This window comes from Leucopleurus acutus (genome assembly GCF_964270905.1).
Source record: "Leucopleurus acutus genome assembly, chromosome: 1".
In the NCBI taxonomy this organism is placed as follows: Eukaryota; Metazoa; Chordata; class Mammalia; order Artiodactyla; family Delphinidae; genus Leucopleurus; species Leucopleurus acutus.
In genome coordinates, this window is record NC_139142.1 from 183,050,182 (window position 1) to 183,070,630 (window position 20,449).

Here is a 20,449-nt window from a genome sequence, read left to right on the forward strand (position 1 = left end):
CCTCATTTTCCCAAGAAAGCAGTGGTTACTTTCTTTTTTCTTGTTCAAGTTGACCCACCAAACTTAAGCCACTCCAGAGGGGTCTCTCCCCGCTCTCTCTTAAATGTAGATAGATTGATATTTAATTTTTAATATTCTCTCCCAGGTTTTTTGACAGGTTATACATATGCTAATAGAAATAAGCTTATTATTTGAAGCGCGGAGCTGCTTGTCACCGAAGCTTCATTAACACTGTTATCACTGCCTGACATTTATCTTATAATTTTCTAGAGCTGACTGTTGTGTCTCCATGGAAACCCAAATTGCAATTGAAACAAGTATGATAATAAAGGCATCTGCCGAGATTGACAGCAAGCAGAGCCTGGTTACGTTTTGTGATGGTTCCTTCAGTAGCTACAGCTCGAGATAGAGATTCTGCACTTGGGGCGTTGAGAATTCACTCTCCCGAGTCCAGTGGCCCACCTGGCTCCGCGGAGACGGGCAAGTTTACCGTGACCTCCCTGGTTCTCGTGTTAGTAATTAGGTCGCTCGTTTTGACTGTCCTCCTCTCAAGGCGTTATGAATATTAGATGTAGTATTAACCGTGATCCTCTTTGGATCCAGGAGGAAATTCTTGCTTGACGCTTTTGACACTGTGCAGCGTTGACCAGGCCTTAGGCTGGCATCTTGTGGTGCCCGAATGGATCGCTTTCTGGACACGGAGGCAACGCCAGCTTTGTGTCATGTTTTCCCCCTTGATATCGAGGAACCTGTGCTCTTTTCAGTTCATGACTTCCCATCAGTTTGGTTGGTGCTTCAAAGCAAGGAGTCATGGAACTGGAGTGGGTCCAGAGTGAATTAATCTGAAATTAATTTGATTCTGAAAGACTCCATCTGGCTGTGTTTGGGAGAGGCAGTTAGACAGATATATAAACAAATGATCATCTGTATTCATTGTGCCAGATGTAGTGTCAAAAAATGAAGAAATGGCTTTTAAAAAAAATCAGCTATGGGGAATTTTGATATGATGATATTCAGCCTTGTGGAATAACAGCCTTTATAATTCTGCACATAATCCTATTTCTATTCTTATTTGTTTAGGGGGTTAGAGCTGATGGTGTTTTTTTTAGGGAGTAAGCAAATTAAATGTCAAAGCCTATTTTAATTGGTGATTTAAGATGCTAAATGGAATTTATGACATGCTGAGAGAGAGAGAGAGAAGGCCTATAGATTTCCGAATCAGAATGTGGTCTTTGGTATTGATTTCATCTTAAGAAGTGATTTAGAGATTTAAAAACTAGCAAAGTGGAATGTCATTTGGACTTTGTCTTTTGAAATGGAGTTTTGTAGCATGACAAGCCAGCATGTTTGCTCATAGGGAAACACACAAAGAGCTGACATGCATACAATTCTGGAGGTCATCTTCAAGTAATTACACAAACTTGGCAAAGTTCTTTTTCCATTGCTTTAAGCAGACTATCAGAGAGGCACATGTTTTGGACTGCTATCTAGGAATTTAGTGCAATTCCTCTAAAACCTGTCAGCACCTTTTCTTATGTTGGGACAGAAAGATCTAAAAAATTCATGGTTAGTCCCGTGAATGACAACACAATCATCTATTATGTGGGCCCTTTATTTCTCATTTTCAAACCTCAAGCGTCATGTTTTGTGATGTCTTGAAGAGAAAGAATTAAAGTTGGCTGCTTGATCAGGGAACAAACATAATTTACTTTGGAAAAACCAACTCCCACAAGAGAAACGACTCATCTCTGCCCCAGTCCTCACCCACCTCTCACTTCTCCCAGCCAAAAAACAGGCAGATAAAAATCGAGCAGAGGGCTTCCCTGGTGGCGCAGTGGTTGAGAGTCCGCCTGCCGATGCAGGGGACACGGGTTCGTGCCCCGGTCCGGGAAGATCCCACATGCCGCGGAGCGGCTGGGCCCGTGAGCCATGGCCGCTGAGCCTGCGCATCCGGAGCCTGTGTTCCGCAACGGGAGAGGCCGCAACAGTGAGAGGCCCGCGTACCGCAAAAAAAAAAAAATCAAGCAGAATACTTAATAAAAATTAATACCGCCCCCCCCAAAGTCGAAGCATCTCAGCAAAATCGGTTGCTGCATGTGACGACAGCAAATTAGATGGTCCACAGATTTGAGTTTTGATGCTCACAGCCATGTTAGAACGAGAAAGTAAAATCTCAGCTGCCTGGAGCCCCCCAGGCAGGGGAGTCGGGGTGATTAGCTGAGTTTGTAGTAGAGTTGAAAGCTTGTCCTGAAGGGCAGTGATTCTCTTTGTTCTTATTTGGAAGGAATTCTTCCTAACAATGCATGATATACTTCCTTGCGTTCTTAAACAGAATTTGTTGAGCATAATGTGACCCTGTAGATGAGACTTGATAGTCGTTACACAGGTTAATTATTCTGCTGGGCGGCTGTCCTTGGGAACTCCTGGAGAATGTAAGTCAGCCCCAGCTACCTACCAACATAAAACAAGAAATCTTTGAGCAAAGGATTGGGAAGCTCCCCCAAAGGGCTTAAGGGGCATAAACATCAGGCCAGAAACTTTGTGAAATACGTTTTGACTGCTCTGGTGTCCTTTTTTAAAACAAAACAAAACAAAACAAAAAACTTTTATTATTATTTTTTTTCTTTGTGGCCACACCGTGCAGCATGCAGGATCTTAGACCCACGCCCCATGCATTGCAAGCACGGAGTCTTAACCACTGGGCCACCAGGGAAGTCCTAATGTCCTTTTTTTTGGTATTCTGTTTTTGGCATTTCACAATCATGAGTTGAAGGCATTATCAGAAAAAAAGAAGTACATCTGAACGTCATAAATGGCAACTGTACAGAAATACACATCTTTGTTCACAAATGGATTCTGTTTTCTGATCTAAACTATGGTCATTAACATGACATAGTTAGTTCTTATTAACTGTCAGCTTTTGATTTTCCAGGTGAGTGGAAGGAAACAGCAGCATTACTGATCTCCTCTGCACTTATCTTCCACCCTTCTACTGCTGGCTGCATCCCTGAGGCTGGCATTCAGTTTAAGTTGTATTCCTTGATTACACATCATTTATGACTGAGGAAGGTAGGCCAGAGGCAGGTTGAGGAAAGAGCAGCCTGAGATTAAAGTTTGCCATTGATAAATGATGAAATGAATAATGAATGGACAGATGATCAATATTTAACGGAAGGATAGATAGAGTTGTGAATCTGAGGGCAGCACAAAGGTCAGTGAAATCTTGGTCCTTTGGTCCAAAGTAGGAGAGCCCCCTGAACGGTTTTGCAACGATGTTATCATCAGAGTAGTCAGAGTTAGGACAGTGCCTGCACCAGGACAAGTGGACCCAGTGGGCATTTCAGGGAAAACAGGCCTGACTCAGTAACTCGTTGGTTATAGGTGTATTGACCCCCAGATTCAATACAACAGTTCCAGGTGGGATAACGTGGTTCTTTATGATCGTAGTGACGGATTGTGTAGTGTGTGATTGAATGTTGACAACTTTTAAGACTTCTCGCTGTATTAAATCTCTTCTTTCAGAAAATATGCATTGAGGTTATACTGAGACTGAATTCAAGGCACCGTGCTGGCCTTCTCTGAATGCCTTATTTAGAATTGTGCCCTGGCATCCAACCCTTCCCATCTCCCTTTCCTGCTTTATTTTTTCTCCATTGAAATGATCTCTTTCCAATCTCTTAGAAGATTTACTTAGTTTGCTCGTTTTATGCCTTGCTCTAGAATAGCAGCTCCATAAAGGCAGTTTTACCTGATTTGATTCAGTGTTTTATCCCCAGCACCTTGAATAATGCCTGAATGGTGGGGTCACCTCCGAAATGCGCATTGAGGGAATGATTAAGATATCCCTGTCCTCAGGAATTTCACAGTCTCACCATGTGCCGAATTGGGAGCTCAGTTAATGACAGTTTCCGTAGGTTCAACAGTCAGAGAAGGGGTGGGGTACAGGCCAGCAATCACTCTGTCGTGTGCGTGTTCTGTGTAAGACATTATTCCTGGTCTTGGATCCGGGGTGGAGCAGGGGGGCAGTTTGAGGCAGTAAGAAAAACAGGGAAGTTGAACGTGAAACCCAGCTGGAGGAAAGGGAGACGGGAAGAGGTTATTTGTAAAGGTGCTGAGATCCAGGTGACGCCAGAGCCTTCTGCCAGCTGTCGCTGGAGAGGGTCAGATGGGAGGGTTGATCAGACCAGACCAAGGAGAGTAATAGTGAGTGACAGGAATGCTGGAGGGGGGTGACAGCAGAGGAGATAGTCCAGAGGCCAGGGTGAAAAGCAGACCTGGAAGGGCTTCATGGACGGAATGGGCTTCCAGTTGATGGCCTTGGGAGCAGAGGTGGGACCCTGGGCTGTCCCCCGAGCTCAAGGGTCAGCAGTGCGGGTGACGGCCGTCCAGCCATGGGTCCGCGTGGCACTCTTCTCCAGGTGGCTCAGGTCCCCTGTCTCGAATGTATGCTCCACGGGATGGGAGACACCTGTGGCCACTTCCTCTCCAGGCCCAGCTCCCTTGCTGCAGTGGTTTTCGTTCAGTCTCACTGCCAACTCAGGGATAGCTTATCATCCTGTGGCTCTGATTATTGCAGATTCCATTGGCAAATTGGACCATGAGGATGTAGCGTGGTTCACGATGCTGAATGCCAGTCCCCATGGCCAGATGTATCCCTTCTGGCTGGCTGACGGCGGGCCTGTGTATACTGCTCTCTTCTGGACCTTAGCGTTCTGTGGTTTGATTCTATATTGTACATACGGCTGACTCTGATCAGTGGCTACTAGTGGCTTAAGGGCATAAATTACATATGTTTCAACTCTCTCTCCTTCAAAGCCAGCACCATGGGACTTCCCTGGTGGCACAGTGGCTAAGAATCCACCTGCCAATTCAGGGGACACGGGTTCGAGCCCTGGTCCGGGAAGATCCCACATGCCCCGGAGCAACTAAGCCCATGTGTCACAACTACCGAGCCTGCGCTCTAGAGCCCATGAGCCACAACTACTGAGCCCACGTGCTGCAACTACTGAAACCCACGTGCCTAGAGCCCGTGCTCTGCAACAAGAGAAGCCACCGCAATGAGAAGCCCGTGCACTGCAATGAAGAGTAGCCCCTGCTCGCCGCAGCTAGAGAAAGCCGCGCGTAGCAATGAAGACCCAACGCAGCTCCCCCCCCCAAAAAAATAATAATACATTAAATTTTAAAATGTTTAAAAAAGAAACAGCACCGTGCCTGACAAAAGACAGGTCCTCAATACCTGAGTAAGAAAAGGGCTTTGTGTGCAAATAACCTTTGGGGGCGGGGCGGGGGCAGGAGTAGGTGTTGAAATCCCACAAAGGTGAACCACCCACTTTCACTACCAGTATTTCTTCAGTGGATGGAGAGTGTTGTGAATCCACCCTGATTGCTTTCTTTTTCTTGCACAAGTAACTCGAGGCAAAATATTGTAGCCGGCGGTAGAAGCAGGAGTTATCTGCCTTGAAAAGCACAGTTGCTAAAGCCCAGGTGCAGGGTACCAGGAGCTGTGTCGTCACTCTCGATATACATCCCTCATTTTCATCACTCGCTGCCGGAACGTGATTAGGGGAGAGACATTTTAGGTAAAAATTAGTGTTCGGTTTGGGAAGTTTGGGCCAGTATTGAGTTGTCCCTCACACCCGTCTTCATTTCATAATGATTCACGGGTTCAGTTACTTAACGGAGGCCAAGCCAGTGTCTTCTCCATCATCCAGAAGGGCCAGTTGCAACTGCTTGCCCAAGCAAACAGGTGAATTCTGCAGCATTTAGCGGTGGGCAGGTGAAACAGCCTGGGGGCACCTAGAAGGGGTGTGCGCCCCGAGCGAGTGCAGCCCCCCCCCCCGGCCACCGCTGGCTCATCTGTGCAGTGGGGGCAGAAGCGCTGACCTCGGCCCTTGGAGTGGGAGGATTAATTAACGTGTGCTCCAGCAGCACTTGGAAAAGGGGAAGCCTGATATAAATCTTCTGCGTGATGATTATTTCCCTGTTGCCATTTCTAAAAGTTCATCTAAAGAACTCTCCCATACAAATACCTTCTGCTCTGCAGTCCACGGAACTATTTCTGATAAATCACAGAAGGAAATGAGTTCCCTGGGCGGGGGCTGTCCGGAGCTGATGCCTCACTGCCTTCCCAGCGAGGGCTGTGTGTGCTCAGCCTTCAGGTACCCCCTGGATGCCTCCACATTTACTACTTTGGGGGGATTTTCTAGCTTTTTGCTTTTTACTCGCAGTCAGGTTGAGATAAGCTAATGTTTCCCCTTGGTGAGTCCAGACACCCGTGTCGTGAGGCCTTTTCTGAAGGAATGATTTCCTACGAATCAGGGTTACATTTTACCCCGATAATCGAACGGATAACTTTTAGACCTTCATCCAAATGCAATCCTGCGTTAACTCCAGCCGTCCAGTGGAAGGCCCATCACAAATGCGTGCTTTCCTGGTCATCTGCGAATGAAATCGACGTGCTATCCATTCTTAATAAATTTTATTTCATTTCAAGTTTTGTCAAAGCCCAGGGATGAAGATGTTACATGTGTGCGTACTTACAGGAAACGTGAACTTTTCTTCAGAGGAGCACAAACTAGTTTATTTACAATTTGACCATTTGGAGAAAGGCTTTGCCTCCTTCAGCGACTTAGGATATTATTTGATCTATTTAATCTTCTGTGAATTCACCAGCTGATCTGCAGAAGTCTCACCTCCAAGTTTGAGGGCCCCGTCCTGTTACCATTCTATAACTGGTGGAGACATGACTCACAAAACTTTGGCGGCATGTGAGAAATTATATCCGTACCTTCCAGGTAAATACAGGAATGGCCTTGGTTTCATCATCTGATTGCTGAGTAAACGGATAACCGGAGAGTTTCGTTAGGTCTCCCAGAATCTAACACCAGGATCCCGCCGATGGAGGTGCACCTGTATCGGTGCAGTGCAGAGGTGCCGTGTTGAAAGGCAGGCACAGGAGATAGAGGTGTTCTTCATGGTGACCCCGAAGTGGTGTGTTTTCAAAGGGAGCTGCAGTTCCCAGAGCTCGAGGTTGGATGACAGCCAATGCCTCTTCTTAAATGGAGAGGGTTAGGTTTAGAGTAGAAGGTTGCAACTCTGGAGCGGGGCCCCTCTCTGATCCCCAGCGAGTAGTGGAGTGCAGAGAGCTGATGCTGTACGCCTCGCACCACGTTGCCAATCCATCGAGGAGAGAATTCTGTTCTTAAGTAGTAAGCGACAGGGACAGGGACAGTGTAGAAGGCTGTTCACGTTACCGAATTTCCCACCGTCCCGTTGCCCGCCACCAGGCCCATCGCCAGGTTCTTCCTGCTTGTGCCTCACGCAGCTCAGCCTTGGAGAGTTTCCTGCGATCGCCACCCAAAACCTGTTTCTTCATGGGCTATTACTTAAGTACAAGGGATATTAAAAAATGGTCCCCGAGCCCTTTGAAAGAGTGGCCTGTCTGCTGACTGCAGTTGAGATACTAGGAAGAATTGGCGCAGACTGAGAGAGAGGATTCTCTCTGGCAGAAGCCCCGAGCGACCAGCCACTCGCAGAATTAGAGAAACTAACAACCAGATGGGAACTGTTGTGTCTCTGTTTTACAAGTGAGGAAACTGAGGTACAGAGTGATTACATGATTAGCCTGGGATCCCACAGTTAATTTAAGCTGAGCCAAGACGAGAGCCCAGGCCAGCCAGCCCACTGCCCACTGACTAGCTCTCGGGTGACTCAAGCATTGGTGTCATCTTCCTGGCCCTTCATTTCTATTTTCCCAACACAACTATCTGATGAAATGTTTTGGTGAATCTCAACTCCTATTTGTCTTTAAAACAAACAAACAAAAAAACTACTTATATTTGCATTTAGAGCTATTTAAGTTTAAATTAATTCAAGTAAAATAAAACTTAAAATTCCGTTTCTCAGTTGCCCTAACTTCATTTCGAGTGTGTAGTAGCCACATATAACTTGTGGCTCCCTTGTTGGATTGCGCAGGTTATAGAACATTCCCATCATTGCACACAGTTGGCAGTACTGATGCAGGATATTCCAAGGACCAAAGTAAGATGGATTAAAAAAGTACGGGAGTAATAAGATTATTTGTAACTACCAAGGAGATTAGCTATCTTTTATTCAAAAATTTTCCAAGACAAGGCATCTTTTTGTGATGTTTTCAGGTTTGTATACCTTCTGAAGGTGGCATTTTATGTCCTTTTTTCAACTTTTATAAAATTACTTATAGCCACTTGGCATTTCTCATACCTATTTTGTAAGTTTGTTTTTCTTCCTTTTGTATAGGTAAGGGAGATGGAGATGTAATGCAGAAGGTTGCTGTCCAATGAGAGCAAGATAAAAGAATAGAAATATCACTTCTTTTGTTTGCATTCTCCAAAAAGAAACCTGCATTCACTGGACCTCATAAAAGCTTGTGTCCTGGAAATAATAACAATAATAAGAATACATTGAATCAATTATTGTAATTTCTGTAATATTTTGCTGCTTAGAGGAACCTCAGAAGATTTTGCATATCCTCTGTTGGTCTAGTTCTCTTTACTCGAAAATAGAGTAGGGAAGTAGGTCAGTGCCAGTGCTGAAAGCAAAGAGTAAGCACCATCATTTTTCTCCCCCAACATCATTATATTTTCGTCTTGGCTCTGAGACTAATACCACCAGTGCCCGCTGGCTTAGTGCTCTCTAACTCGTGGTCCAATTCCATATGGCATCTGTCCTGGAGGAGCCTGATAGTTGGCACTTGGCCAAGAGCAAAAGCAGAATTGGCGTCCAGGATGGTATTGTAGTTTGTAGGTGGGGCGCCAGCAGAGAGGTATGGCTTGTGTCTCGAGCCTGCCAATGGCCACTGAGTCCAAGGGAAACATCACCCTAGAGAAACCCAGTTCATGGGATATTAAGCAGTAACCATTGGCCGTTATTTCATACTGTGTCCGGATTCTGCAGACGCCTCTTCTTAGGGGTGTGACATTGAAAAAGGCACTTTACCTCTATGACTCTCGATTGCTTCATTTCCAGAACAGGGATAATAATTCCATCTTCTTGGAGCTGTTGTGATGCTGTGTGTCCTGTACCTGGCAGAGTTTTCTGGCAAAGAGTAGGCTCTCAATAAATATTTGAATTTGAACCTAATTCCTGCACTGTCCTGGAGGCTGAGGATGGCTAGGGAGTGTGGGGAAGGGAACTAGTCTAATTTTCTAAGCCCGAGATCAGATTCCAGTAAATAGAAGATCTTACTGAGAGTTTTACTGAGAGTTAGGGTATCAGTTCCCATAATTACGCCTCTGTGTAGATCGAATTGGTTTGCTGCGGCCTCTGGCAAGTACCTCCAAAAGGTTTAACTGTTAGACACATGATTTCTGGCTTCCTTAGAAGTGTCAGCACTTGCAGCCCCATGAGGACAAAAGAAGTCAGTAAGTCTCTGGTAGAAATGAGTATCAGCTGGGAAGAAAGTTGGGAGTCCAAAGAAGGAGGAGCTCTCACACATGAGAACAAAGTTACCCAGGCTGCTGCAATACCGTCAGCATCCAGGGCATGGGATTCAGCAGCACAGGGGTCATCAGTGGGGCAGGGCCACTGATGCTTTGATCTGGAAGATGTGCTGCTGTTGTTGTTGATTTGGCTGCACCGGGTCTCTGTTGTGCCATGCAGGCTCTTTTAGTTGCAGCATGTGGGATGATCTAGTTCCCTGACCAGGGATCAAACCCGGGCCCCCTGCATTGGGAGCATGGAATCTTAACCATTGGCCCACCAGGGAAGTCCCAGGTGTTTTATTTTGAATTTGTGTAACAGCTAGACATAGTTGGATTTACTTAAGGGAAGGGACTGCATGCTCTTAGCATTTGATGCAAACCTTTGGAACATTTGTTTGCAAAATGGGCAGGTAGTTGGGAAAGGATGCAGATATGGGTGAGAGGTGCTCATTGATGTGATCCGGTGGGAATAGAGAGGGAGGCAGTCAGTGGAGATGGAGACACGTTATACGATTATGGAGAAAACGTGGGTTGTAAGGTAGCCTTCATGGACTCTTAAGTTCAGTACTTTGCACCCTAATTCCAACACAGAAAGAGGAAAGATGCGTATATGTGTTCCTAATAGTGCCGCCTGTTACTTGGCAGTGTGATTCCAGGGAACCAGTAGGTCTTGCTCTTGGCCTTGACTTCTCATAGATTTACCATAAGCTGTTCACTCTCAGCCCAAAGCAGACCTGATACAATACGTGTCCACATGATGGTTTAGAAATGTTCCGTGCTCTGGAGCCCATTGGGCCCAGGTTCGAATTCTACTTCTACAATGTATAAGCCGGTAATCTTAGAAAAGGAATTTATTTCTTAGACGTTTGCATCTGGAAAATAATACTTCCTCATAGAGACGTTATAAGGATTAGAAATAATGTATTTAAAGCACCTAGCATGGTATCTGGCATATAAGTGCTCGCTGAAAGATGCCTGTTATTATTATTATTACTTAGGATATGAATTGTGTTTAAGTCCATATTATGAAAAAAATTGGATTGAAAAGTAGACTTGTGATGTTCATTCATTTCTAGTGCATCGCAAGTGCACAGAAAAGATGAACAGCGGAAACAGCTAACACTTATTAGACACTTACCCGGGGCCACGTCCTGTACTAAGCACATGACTATATGAGGTGGAGTTTGTTACCATTTTACAGATGAGGAGTCTGAGGCCCAGGGCAGCACAGTTAGGAAGTGGTAGTGCCAGGATTCAGACCCTGAGCCCCAACACTCCTCTGCCTCAGGGTACAAGAGATCTAAAGGCACCTGTGAAGGATGGCTGGCAGGGGGGACAGGGATCATAAACACATACCAACATAAAGACCAAAGGGCGTAAACCCTCTCTGCAGCGTCCCTTCCTTTATGCACCTCGGTGAGTGTGTATTTTTTGAGAAAGTAAAAACGGCCCCTCATTTGGAGACCCATGAATGCTTGCTCTAGATATCCGGACCAGTGTGCTGCTGCCTGACCCCTCAGTTGTCTTAACCGCGCTTTGTGCAGGCGAGATGCAGGAGCCCCATTTCTTGAACTTCCGTTCTCTGTTAGCTGGGACCTGTGGCAGCGCCTTCCTCTTTTCGTTCTAGCTGCTTGTCAACAGCGGTAACCACAAGCCTTTCCTGTCCCAGAAATAAGTCTTGCCACACTGCCAGCGAGCTGTGAACGCTGCATTCTGTTCTGCGCGGGCCTTTGCTACCTCCGCCCTGCCCGAGCCGGGCTCCACGGGTTCAAGTGTTTATTGAATTCCCAGAGGGCGATTTGAAAAGCAGTAGAGGCGCACAGGAACGAGATTAAATGCTCCGCACTCTAATCTAAGCAGGCATTGCATTACACCTGAGTTGTTGAAGGAAGATTTTGTGCTCAACACTGTATTCGGCAGAACATTTTTTATGACAATAAGGTTGATTAGAGAAAGCTCTGAAAGTGCTTCAAGTTAGTCTGATTGTTTATCTCAAGGATTAAAAAACAGAGTGGTAAATTGGGGGATAAGAAGTAGAAGTTGAAGCCAGGACCTAGTGAAGAGTATTTGGCATCATTTTCCCCTCGGGATTAAATTGAATTCAGGATTTCTCCTTTCCATAGGTTTTATTGTTTGTTTGTTTGTTAGCCATCAGTGTCTTCCCCCACCACCACCACCACCAAGGGCTCAGGACTAGCCTAGTTTCACAGCAAATTTAAGGTGCTCTGATGGGCTTTGATTGAAATAAGGAAGCCTACTTAAGATCTTTGAAAACCTTCTTACTGTTACCCTGAGGCTACAGTGAAGTGACCATTTGCAGTGAAGTTTTAGTCCATGTGGCCCTTTCTTTCTGCCTTCTGGGCTGGAGGCTGGGGATTGAGGGACAGTCGTGGACAAAGCTCTGTAGGTTCTACGTCTGCCGAGTTTAAGTGCATTCTACCGTATTTTCACAGGCTGGGAGTCAAGAGCACAGTACTGCAGACGAATGCTGCTTAGGGCATTCAGCCTTTCGCTGGGCAGAGTAGGTGGGTTTAGGGTGCATGGGGGGGTATGCGGGGGAGACAGAGGGTATGTGGTTTTGCTTTACTATATACTGCAGCTTAAATGGGGTGGGGGCGGAATCCAAGTAAAACATAAACACTTTCATCATCCTTTTACATGGTGGTGACTGGAATTGCACGTTCTAAACAAGCATTGTCTCTTTCAAAGAAGGGTTTTGGGAAACAGCATTAAGGAGGATTGATGTGTAAAAGCTTATGGTCTTGCCCTTTGTATCGGCCCCAAATATTTACTGAAGCTAGGAGAAGAAAAGGCAGACTTTCCTCTTTTCTCTCCCGAACGTATGGTTGTTTAGCGCTCAAGTGCAACATCTGGATGTCAGATATACAGAGAGCAATTTGCGGAGTGTGAAAGATTTGAAATATTCAGTGTCCTTTAGCGGGAACTCAACTTTCTGGGACTGCTTTTTTTCTTTTTTCCTCCCGGCACAAAGCAGGCAATTCTGAGATCGCCTTTGCCTCTCTGAATTAAACCCTTTGTGCCCGGGTCCCATAAACAACGTGCTTTTTAAATGGGAGCCCCCTCCCCGCCCGGGCCCTTTTCTCCAGCGTGGGCAGCCAATCGGCTGCACCCAGCCGCATTGCTGGAGCACTTTCCCTTCCGAGCAGCAACAACATACTAATTTGATGCACACATGGATGCCTCGCGCGCTCTGCAAATTCATCACCAGCATCTTGCATTAGTCATCTGACGGACTGCCGAGTGTTTCATTTTCTTTTCATGTGACTTTATTATTACCACCTCTCTCCTCTCTTCCAAAAACCTCCCCAAAGGGGTGGAAGGGTGGGAAAGCCAGCAGAAATCCAGCCCCGCCTTTCTTTCCACGCGAGAGCCAGTGTGGGGGCTGATAACGCTGTGGATGCTTTGATGGCAGCCTAGCCAAGCGAGACCTGCTCTTAACTTGCAGCTGCCTCCCGAGCCGGGTTTCAAGATGTCCACGCCCCGGGTGACAGCCAGCAGGGCGCCGCCCGGGGTCGGGCGGCGATACTGAACAGCAGCCTGCAGTGAGAGCTCTGGCCGCTGCCGCTGAGGAGCAACCTAATGGTGCCTGTGCTTTGTTTTAGTTCATCACGTTTCCACGACTCATTAGGCACTTTGCCCCGTGCTCCTCTTCCGCCTCCCCGCCCCCACCCCCGATTTTCTGTCTTCCTGTCCCTCACCCTGCAGCCCTAACTCTGGCTCCCGCTTCCCTTTTTGACAGTAACGGCACAGCCAACAAGATGAACGGCGCTTTGGATCACTCAGACCAACCAGACCCAGATGCCATTAAGATGTTTGTCGGACAGATCCCCCGGTCCTGGTCGGAAAAGGAGCTGAAAGAACTTTTTGAGCCTTACGGAGCTGTCTACCAGATCAACGTCCTCCGGGACCGGAGTCAGAACCCTCCCCAGAGTAAAGGTACAGATAGTGGGGCGCGCGCGCGCGGTCAGGGGCGCGCAGGGCGCCTGGGCGTCCCGGGAATCGCGGGAGGGAGGAGGGCGAGGGAGAGCCGCCCGCTACCCCTGTGCCCCGCGGCCAGCCGGCCCCCTCCCCGCGACCCCCCGCCCGCCTGCTTCCCGGACAGGTGGACCAGATGGCCTGGGATGCGGGGAGGTAGAAGCGGAGCGGGGGCGGCGCGGCCGCGCCTCCGTCCGTCCGGGCGCGTGATTCCTCCCTGAGGTCACTTTCTAGGCAGTGGCTTGCCTCTCTGAGGAACCGAGCTCTTTCACCCCTACCTTTCTGTTACTGCCCATGTAATTACAGCTGCATTTCACTTTTCCATAGGCTGTGGGGGTCTTGAAGTACCTTATAAACAGTGATAATCACTGGTGTAAGGAATAAAGGGTACACTTTTAGGAGGGACATTAATTCTTGGGGTCTAAATGGAGATCATTAAGTGAAGTGTGCCTTTGGGGGCGGGAAGTAGCACCCTAGTGGCCTGAAATAGTTAGCACACCTTCAAAAATGCCTCTGGTTTACGCCCTTAGCAGTGGTAAGATTCACGTGTACAATCTGGTGGCTGTGACTGCCTCCATTTTAAGAGGAGAGCGATTCTGCAGGGGTGGGTACAGTTATTAAAATAGAGGCCGGAAACCTCTGTCCAGGTTGAAGCTTCTGGGTATTGGAGTCACCCTTTGTAAGCCCTTTGTAGACTTCAGTTAAGATATCTCCTCTGCTGCTACCATTTGGTCTCTGTCCATGTTTTAACCTCGCTTTAGTAATTTTGTTCTTTCTCTGGTCTTGATCTCTTGGATTTCGTACCCAGGGCTCCTCCATCTCTTTGTGGGTCTCACAGTTGCTGTTTCTCTGCCCCTTGGTATTTCTGTCTGGCCTGTTATTTTATTTCTCTGTTGCCTCTCACAAGAGCTCCTGCAAGCTCATTGTTCGGCTTGCACACACACTTCAGTTGAGCATATGAACATCAGCACGTACTACTCTCTGAGCCTCTTCTTTACTGTCAAGGTGAAGGGCTAGGACTAAGTCATTGTTAAAACTCTGATGTTCTCTGACTCTGAGAAACGTTGGTCCGTTTCTTGTTCCCTGTAGTTACTGAGGTCTGATAGGACTTTTTGGAACCTTTTAAGACATTTTAAAACCCCTAGATCATATCTGTTTTGTAAAGGTGAACAGACATGCCTATGTTTATAGGACTCTCCTTTTCTATCTCAAAACCTATCACGTAACACCAAGAGTGTTTTCAAAAGAATATATTTAAGAATTTTGTCATCACATACTTGATGGTCCCATAATTTGAAAAATGGAAAATTAGATATTTAAAAATCAAGAGGATTAAAAACATCACAAATTAGGGCAATGCTGGGACTCTTTATTGATCCTATTCCTTAACTCTTTACCTGCGTGGTTCCCAGATGGAGAAGACTAGAATTGGCTTTAATACTTTCACCGTATCCAAAGGCAGCATAATGAATGGGCTGCAGCTCAGAACTTAGCAAAGAAGGGCCTTCCCACCATCTAGAATGGCACCCACAGGACACTAGGCTGGAGGCCGTAAACCAGTGCTTGAGAGCAGTAACCACAGTTCATCCTTGACTAGGAAAACGTGCCTGCAGATTTCAGTTTATTCAGCATTTTTCAGAATGACTTCCGACATAATGATCAAAGCTCATTTATTGTTCCGATGCCTTGTTACGTGCATTTTAGCTTTTGGTCACACGTGTCCTACTTTAGCCAAAAAGACCTTTCTCTAAGTCAAGTAAATGCTTATGCCTGGCCTAGTTCTTCTACCATTGGCTCTCTTTTCCCCGGTGTTCCCTCTGATCAGTATCTTTACCAGGCCGTATTTGTGACTCTGTATTTTAACTCCGTTCACTAGGTCTTATATCTAACTTCATTTAAACAGTCTGCATCAGCTCAGAGTCTTGGAGGGAAAGGGAGGCCTTGGGAGGGAATTTACTTTTTTGGAGCCCATGCTGCGTACCAGGCTCTATGTTAGGAGCATTGCATAGTTATCTCATTTAATTCTTGCGGGAATTCTAAAAGTAGATGGTATTAGTATCGTTTTGCAGATGAGAAAACTGAGGATCACAAAAAGTTAAGACAGATAGCTCAGTTCACCCAGCTAGTAAGCAGCAGAGTAGAAATTTGAGCCCAGTTCATCTGTCTTCATGGGCTACTCCATCTCGCCTCTCAGGGAGATGAGGCCAAAACCTGCCTTGGTCTGCTTTATTTCAGGGTTGGGTCAGAGGCCTTCTCCTTTCCCTAAGTGTTCCCCAAGTGAAAGGAAGGAATTTCACCCTTCAAGAACAGGGTTGATTTTGCTTCTGTCTTTGTCCTTAGTTTTTAAACCCCTGGCTCAAGATTGTACATCACTCCAACTCATGGTATCATGGGATGGAAGTTACAGATGAAATCATTCAAATCTTACCTTTGGAAATATAGGTCAATTCCCATTACTGTGAACTCCAAGTCTCACATCAAATATTGCTTGAAGTACATGGGCTGTCAGCCAAAGCTTGAAAGGGTTTTTGTTATACCGACATCTCTGTTGTAACGGTGTTTGTTGTCATGGGATTTGAGCTGTATAATGACATTCCTCTCGGAGGATTACAGCCCTTAGATGCTTACGTGTAGAGATCAAACACCACCACTTTTCTTTACACCGAGACCTATGTGTACCATACGTTATTCGCCTGTTCATAGATAAGATACGACCCCACGTTTACATTGGTTCTGACTATCAACAGAGTAAAATGATCCTGTTTTCCCAGGGCTGATGTCAGAGCCTCAGAAATTAGAAATTTGGAGACTCTCTCTAAACGTGGTTTAAATTATCTAAGGCTTTTAGGATGGCCTTGACTCGTTGCCTTGCTGACATCAGCAGTTCCAAGGAAAGAGACAAAATCAGGCTGTTACCGAATCCAGGTGAATTAGGTTTTTCCTGTCACTTTGCATTTGATGTTCTGGTTAACCTTGAGGCATGAAAACTTTGTTCTGTTTTTGAAAGTATCCTTTAAGAGTTAGAGTCTAAGCTATCTGTTTCTTCTCTCACATAAATATATGTGTTGATCAAGCAGCCTCAGCAGCTCTGGGGAACCTGGCTCAGTAAACCATCCCACCTCCGAGGACCTAGGGAAAGCGTGTTTTAGTTAGTGGTTATTGGTCAAGTCTAGATAGGAATATATACTAGTTAAGAGCATGGCTTTTGAAGTCAGCAAGCCTTGATTCAATTTCTAGCTGTACCACTTGCTACATGTTGGCCTTGGGCACATTACTTAATCGCCCCTGAAAATGGAGACAGTCCTCATAGGGTTGCTGGGATCGTGAGAACACGTGCTTTGCACAGAACTGGACTGTGGTAGGAGCTCGCCATGGTGGTGGTGGTTATTACAGTTATTATCACTGCCCCCAGGAACTTGAAATCTAATAGGGATAATGAGGTGAATATATACACAGGTAACTATAATATAAAAGAACATGAGATAAGAGTAAGCAAGAAAGAGATGAGCATATTTGAACTCTGGAGGTTCAGGGGAGGAATGAATAACTTGCAACTATGGAGATAGGGAAAAAATGGCATCTTTTCCAAGTCTTGAACAAAAAAAATGATACGATTTCAGTAAGTAAAGACAAGTAGACACACTGGCCTGTTTCTGGCGTGGAGGTGAGAACATGCAGGGCGGGTCCTGGGAGCTCTGAGTTCTCCCAGAGTTCAGAGGAAATGTGAAATACAGGAAATGAAGGAAGTGGGGAAGATTAGGAGGCTTAGAAATGAAGACTGGGGCCGGTTCCTAGAAGACTTACTTCTCAGGCTAAAATATTCGAGTTTTATTTCTTAGACAGCAGAGGGTCTGTGAAGGTATTTCAGCAACAGGGAAGGTGGCCAGGAGCCAGGTGTCACATGTCAGGGAATCTGTGGAGCCTGGACAGGACGCTGTCATGGCAACGGAGAGGGAGGAACCAGCTGACACAGACATGACCATGGTGAGAGGAAGGGGACTTAATAACTCCATTGGGGCAGTGACAACTGGGAGCTTTGGGCCTAACTGGGAGGACTGGGGAAGCAGTCAGCAGGTGGGAGTGGACAGGGAGAGGGGTGGTCAGTTCAGTTTTGATCGCTCTGAGTCTGAGGTGCCTCAGAAGAGTCAAGCAGGCTGCAGGCCAAGAAAAGCCATCAGATTTGATGACTGGAGGACCTGGGAGCATTTCAGAAGGATGGGGAAGGTCGGGAGAGGGATCGCATAGGTTTCTGTGTGGGGCTATGCCTGGATACTGCCCTCTCTGGGAAGTCACAGCATGAAAGGAAAGAGATCTTAGATGCAGCACGCTTTTTTTGAGACAAAGGTAAGAAGATGGAGCAAAAAAAGATAGTGCAAGTGCAAGGAAGGTGAAGCTCAGGATCCTTGAAGGGACGAAAGGAGTGGCTGAGGAGCACATGTCAACGGATGGAAAGATGCTTCATTCGAGACAGTGGGGCCTTCAGCAGGAAGTAACACCAGAGTGAGTCTCGGTCTAATGAGGGAGGTAGACACTCGGTCACAGATGCCCTTGGACTTCTCAGGAGGCAGTATGTTTCTGAGAAGTCTGGGTGAAATCAAAGACGTAAGAAAAACGGTGTAAAATGACTGTTTTGGAAAATCCAGTAGGGGGGAGAACAAGGGGATTATTGAACAGGAGGCTGCAGGTACCCCCAGGTTGTGTCGATTTTCAGCGGGCCCTGGCGGTTGTGGTTCTCTGTCCGTCAGCGAGTGAGCAGGGAGTGTCGGGCTGGAGATGCGCAAGAGAAATGTGGCTGAAGATCAGGAAGGGTATTCAGTGTGTCAGAATGTTCACTGAAGCTGGTAAAGACGGAGGGTAGCTCGGGTCTTCTGGAGAAGGAAGGGTTGGGGGGCTGGAGGTGGTGAACGAGGTACAGTGGAAGGGGTGGCGGGGACGGGGATGGGGTCCAGTGACCCCAAACTCAAAACCTTTAGGCAGTAGATAAATTGTGTACCTTGGATCATCACTCTTGAGGCTTCCATTTTAATCAGAATTATACCTCAGGATCCCAGCACCCTGAAGAAACCTACCCTTTCATGAATGCTAGTTATGCTTTTCTGAGTTTGAACACTCAGGTATTATTTTTCTGATTTTCCCGGAAGGAACTCTGCGGAGCCTGTGCTGAGTGACCAGCATAGTCATTTGACATTTGAGATGGGAGGTAGAAGCAGACCCTCGACCCTAACCAGTGCCTTGCCCACCCCATTTTTGCTGTCTCCCTTGGGTGACTTCTCAGTCAAAAGAGAACTAGGAAGGGGAAGTGGCTTGCGTCGACCAGCGCTCCGCGCCACAGGCCTGAAGAACAGAACTTCCTTTTCTCTTGAAATGTGCTTGGGGGCTGTGGCCTAACTGCCGTGCAGCTGCAGCCCTTCCAGCGCCTCGAGTCCAGAGTGGGTGGCACAGAAATCACATTCACAGCTCCTCGGGGAAGGGTGATCACCTTTGAGTTTCAGAAGAGCAGCCTTGGCCCTTTCAGCTCCCGGTGGGGTAACGCCGGGGACAGCCCTAGACAGCGGTTTGCCTTCGGGTGATTTCATCCTTCCCTCCTCCCTCCACCGATCTTAGGTGATGACAGAATGTGAGTCGCTTCTCTCCTTCTCGGTGCCCTCACTTCAGTCTTTAGGAATTCATTCACAGAAAGCTGAGCTCAACCTCCTCTATTCCCAGTTCAGCACGATGGCAAAGTTGTCCTGGAGGATGAGATGCGACGGCCAGGGGACGAACAGGGGAGGCGAAGAGGAGGAAAAGAAGGGCAAAAAGCACCAAAGCTAATTGTCTTTATTTCAGAATCTGACAGGACAGCCCTCTGGGCTCTGGCAGCCTGAGAGCAGGCCCTGGAGTCAGGGGACCGATAGCTGGTGTTTATTATCACAGATGAGTCTGGAGAACCAGCCTCGATCTCTGTGTCTTTGCAGTATCGATAATACCTACCTCCGAACCGTTGTACATGTTCAGTGAAAGGACAAAGCTGGTTGCTGCTGGTAGAGTCCAAGGAGAGCTGATAATCTTACAACCTTGATGATGATTCTTCATAATGTGAAAGGCATGTAAAGAGCACCTTCGACCTTTTTTATTCAAGGAAGGATATCGGGGGCGGGGGTGGGGCTGGGGTGGGTGTGGAGAGAATCTCATTTTTGCGTTTCCTGCCTTTGCTTTCTTCCCTTGAGTAGTAGAAATGTACTTGGAGCCAGTTTATTTAAGCGCTGTCCTCTTGAAATCAGTAATTGAGAAAGAGTTCGGAACGCAGGAAGATGAACCAATTTTACATTTTTAACGCACACAAGTCGGGGATAGGATTTCTGCCCAAAATTTCTTGCAAACTAGGGTGGCTGCCCTAGATTGTCTGGGACAGCCCGAGTTATGTTCGTGCTGCCTCAGGGGCCCACAGGAAGGATGCTTTCACCCTGAATTAATTTTTTTTTATCTTTATTTATTTTATTTATTTATTTTTGGCTGCATTGGGTCTTCATTGCCGCATGCGGGCTTTCTCTAGTTGCGGCGAGTGGGGGCCACGCTTCAGTGCGTGGCGAGGGTTTCTCATTGCGGTGGCTTCTCTTGCTGCGGAACACGGGCTCCAGGCGTGCGGGCTTCAGAAGTTGTGGCTCGCGGGCTCCAGAGCACAGGCTCAGCAGTTGGTGGCACACAGCCTTAGTTGCTCCATGGCATGTGGGTTCTTCCCAGACCAGGGCTCAAACCCATGTCCTCCGCACCGGCAGGCGGACTCCCAACCACTGCACCACCGGGGAAGCCCCTGAATTAATTTTATGTTAACAGAAACCACTGTGTAACGTACTGTGACATCCTTTTATCCTTTCCTTGTTGGCTGACCGAGATCTCGCAGGATAAGCCTAAAATGCCGTCAGAGGCTTTATGCTCATGCAAGCGGGGATCCTTGTCACATCCTTGGGAGAGGTGGGTTCGTCAGTTATGGCATAGGGTTATATTTTTTAAAA

At 46.9% G+C, this 20,449-nt stretch overlaps 1 protein-coding gene across 2 annotated transcripts in view; it reads left to right on the plus strand.

Moving 5' to 3' along the window:
- The window catches only part of CELF2 (CUGBP Elav-like family member 2), a 393,615-nt gene that overhangs the window by 218,173 nt on the left and 154,993 nt on the right, over nt 1–20,449 (plus strand). For both annotated transcript variants that reach the window (XM_082852498.1, XM_082852497.1), the window contains exon 2: nt 13,222–13,418. In XM_082852498.1, coding sequence (XP_082708624.1) covers nt 13,241–13,418 — 178 coding nt within the window. In that variant the 5' untranslated portion in view covers nt 13,222–13,240. The remainder of the gene's footprint in view (nt 1–13,221; nt 13,419–20,449) is intronic.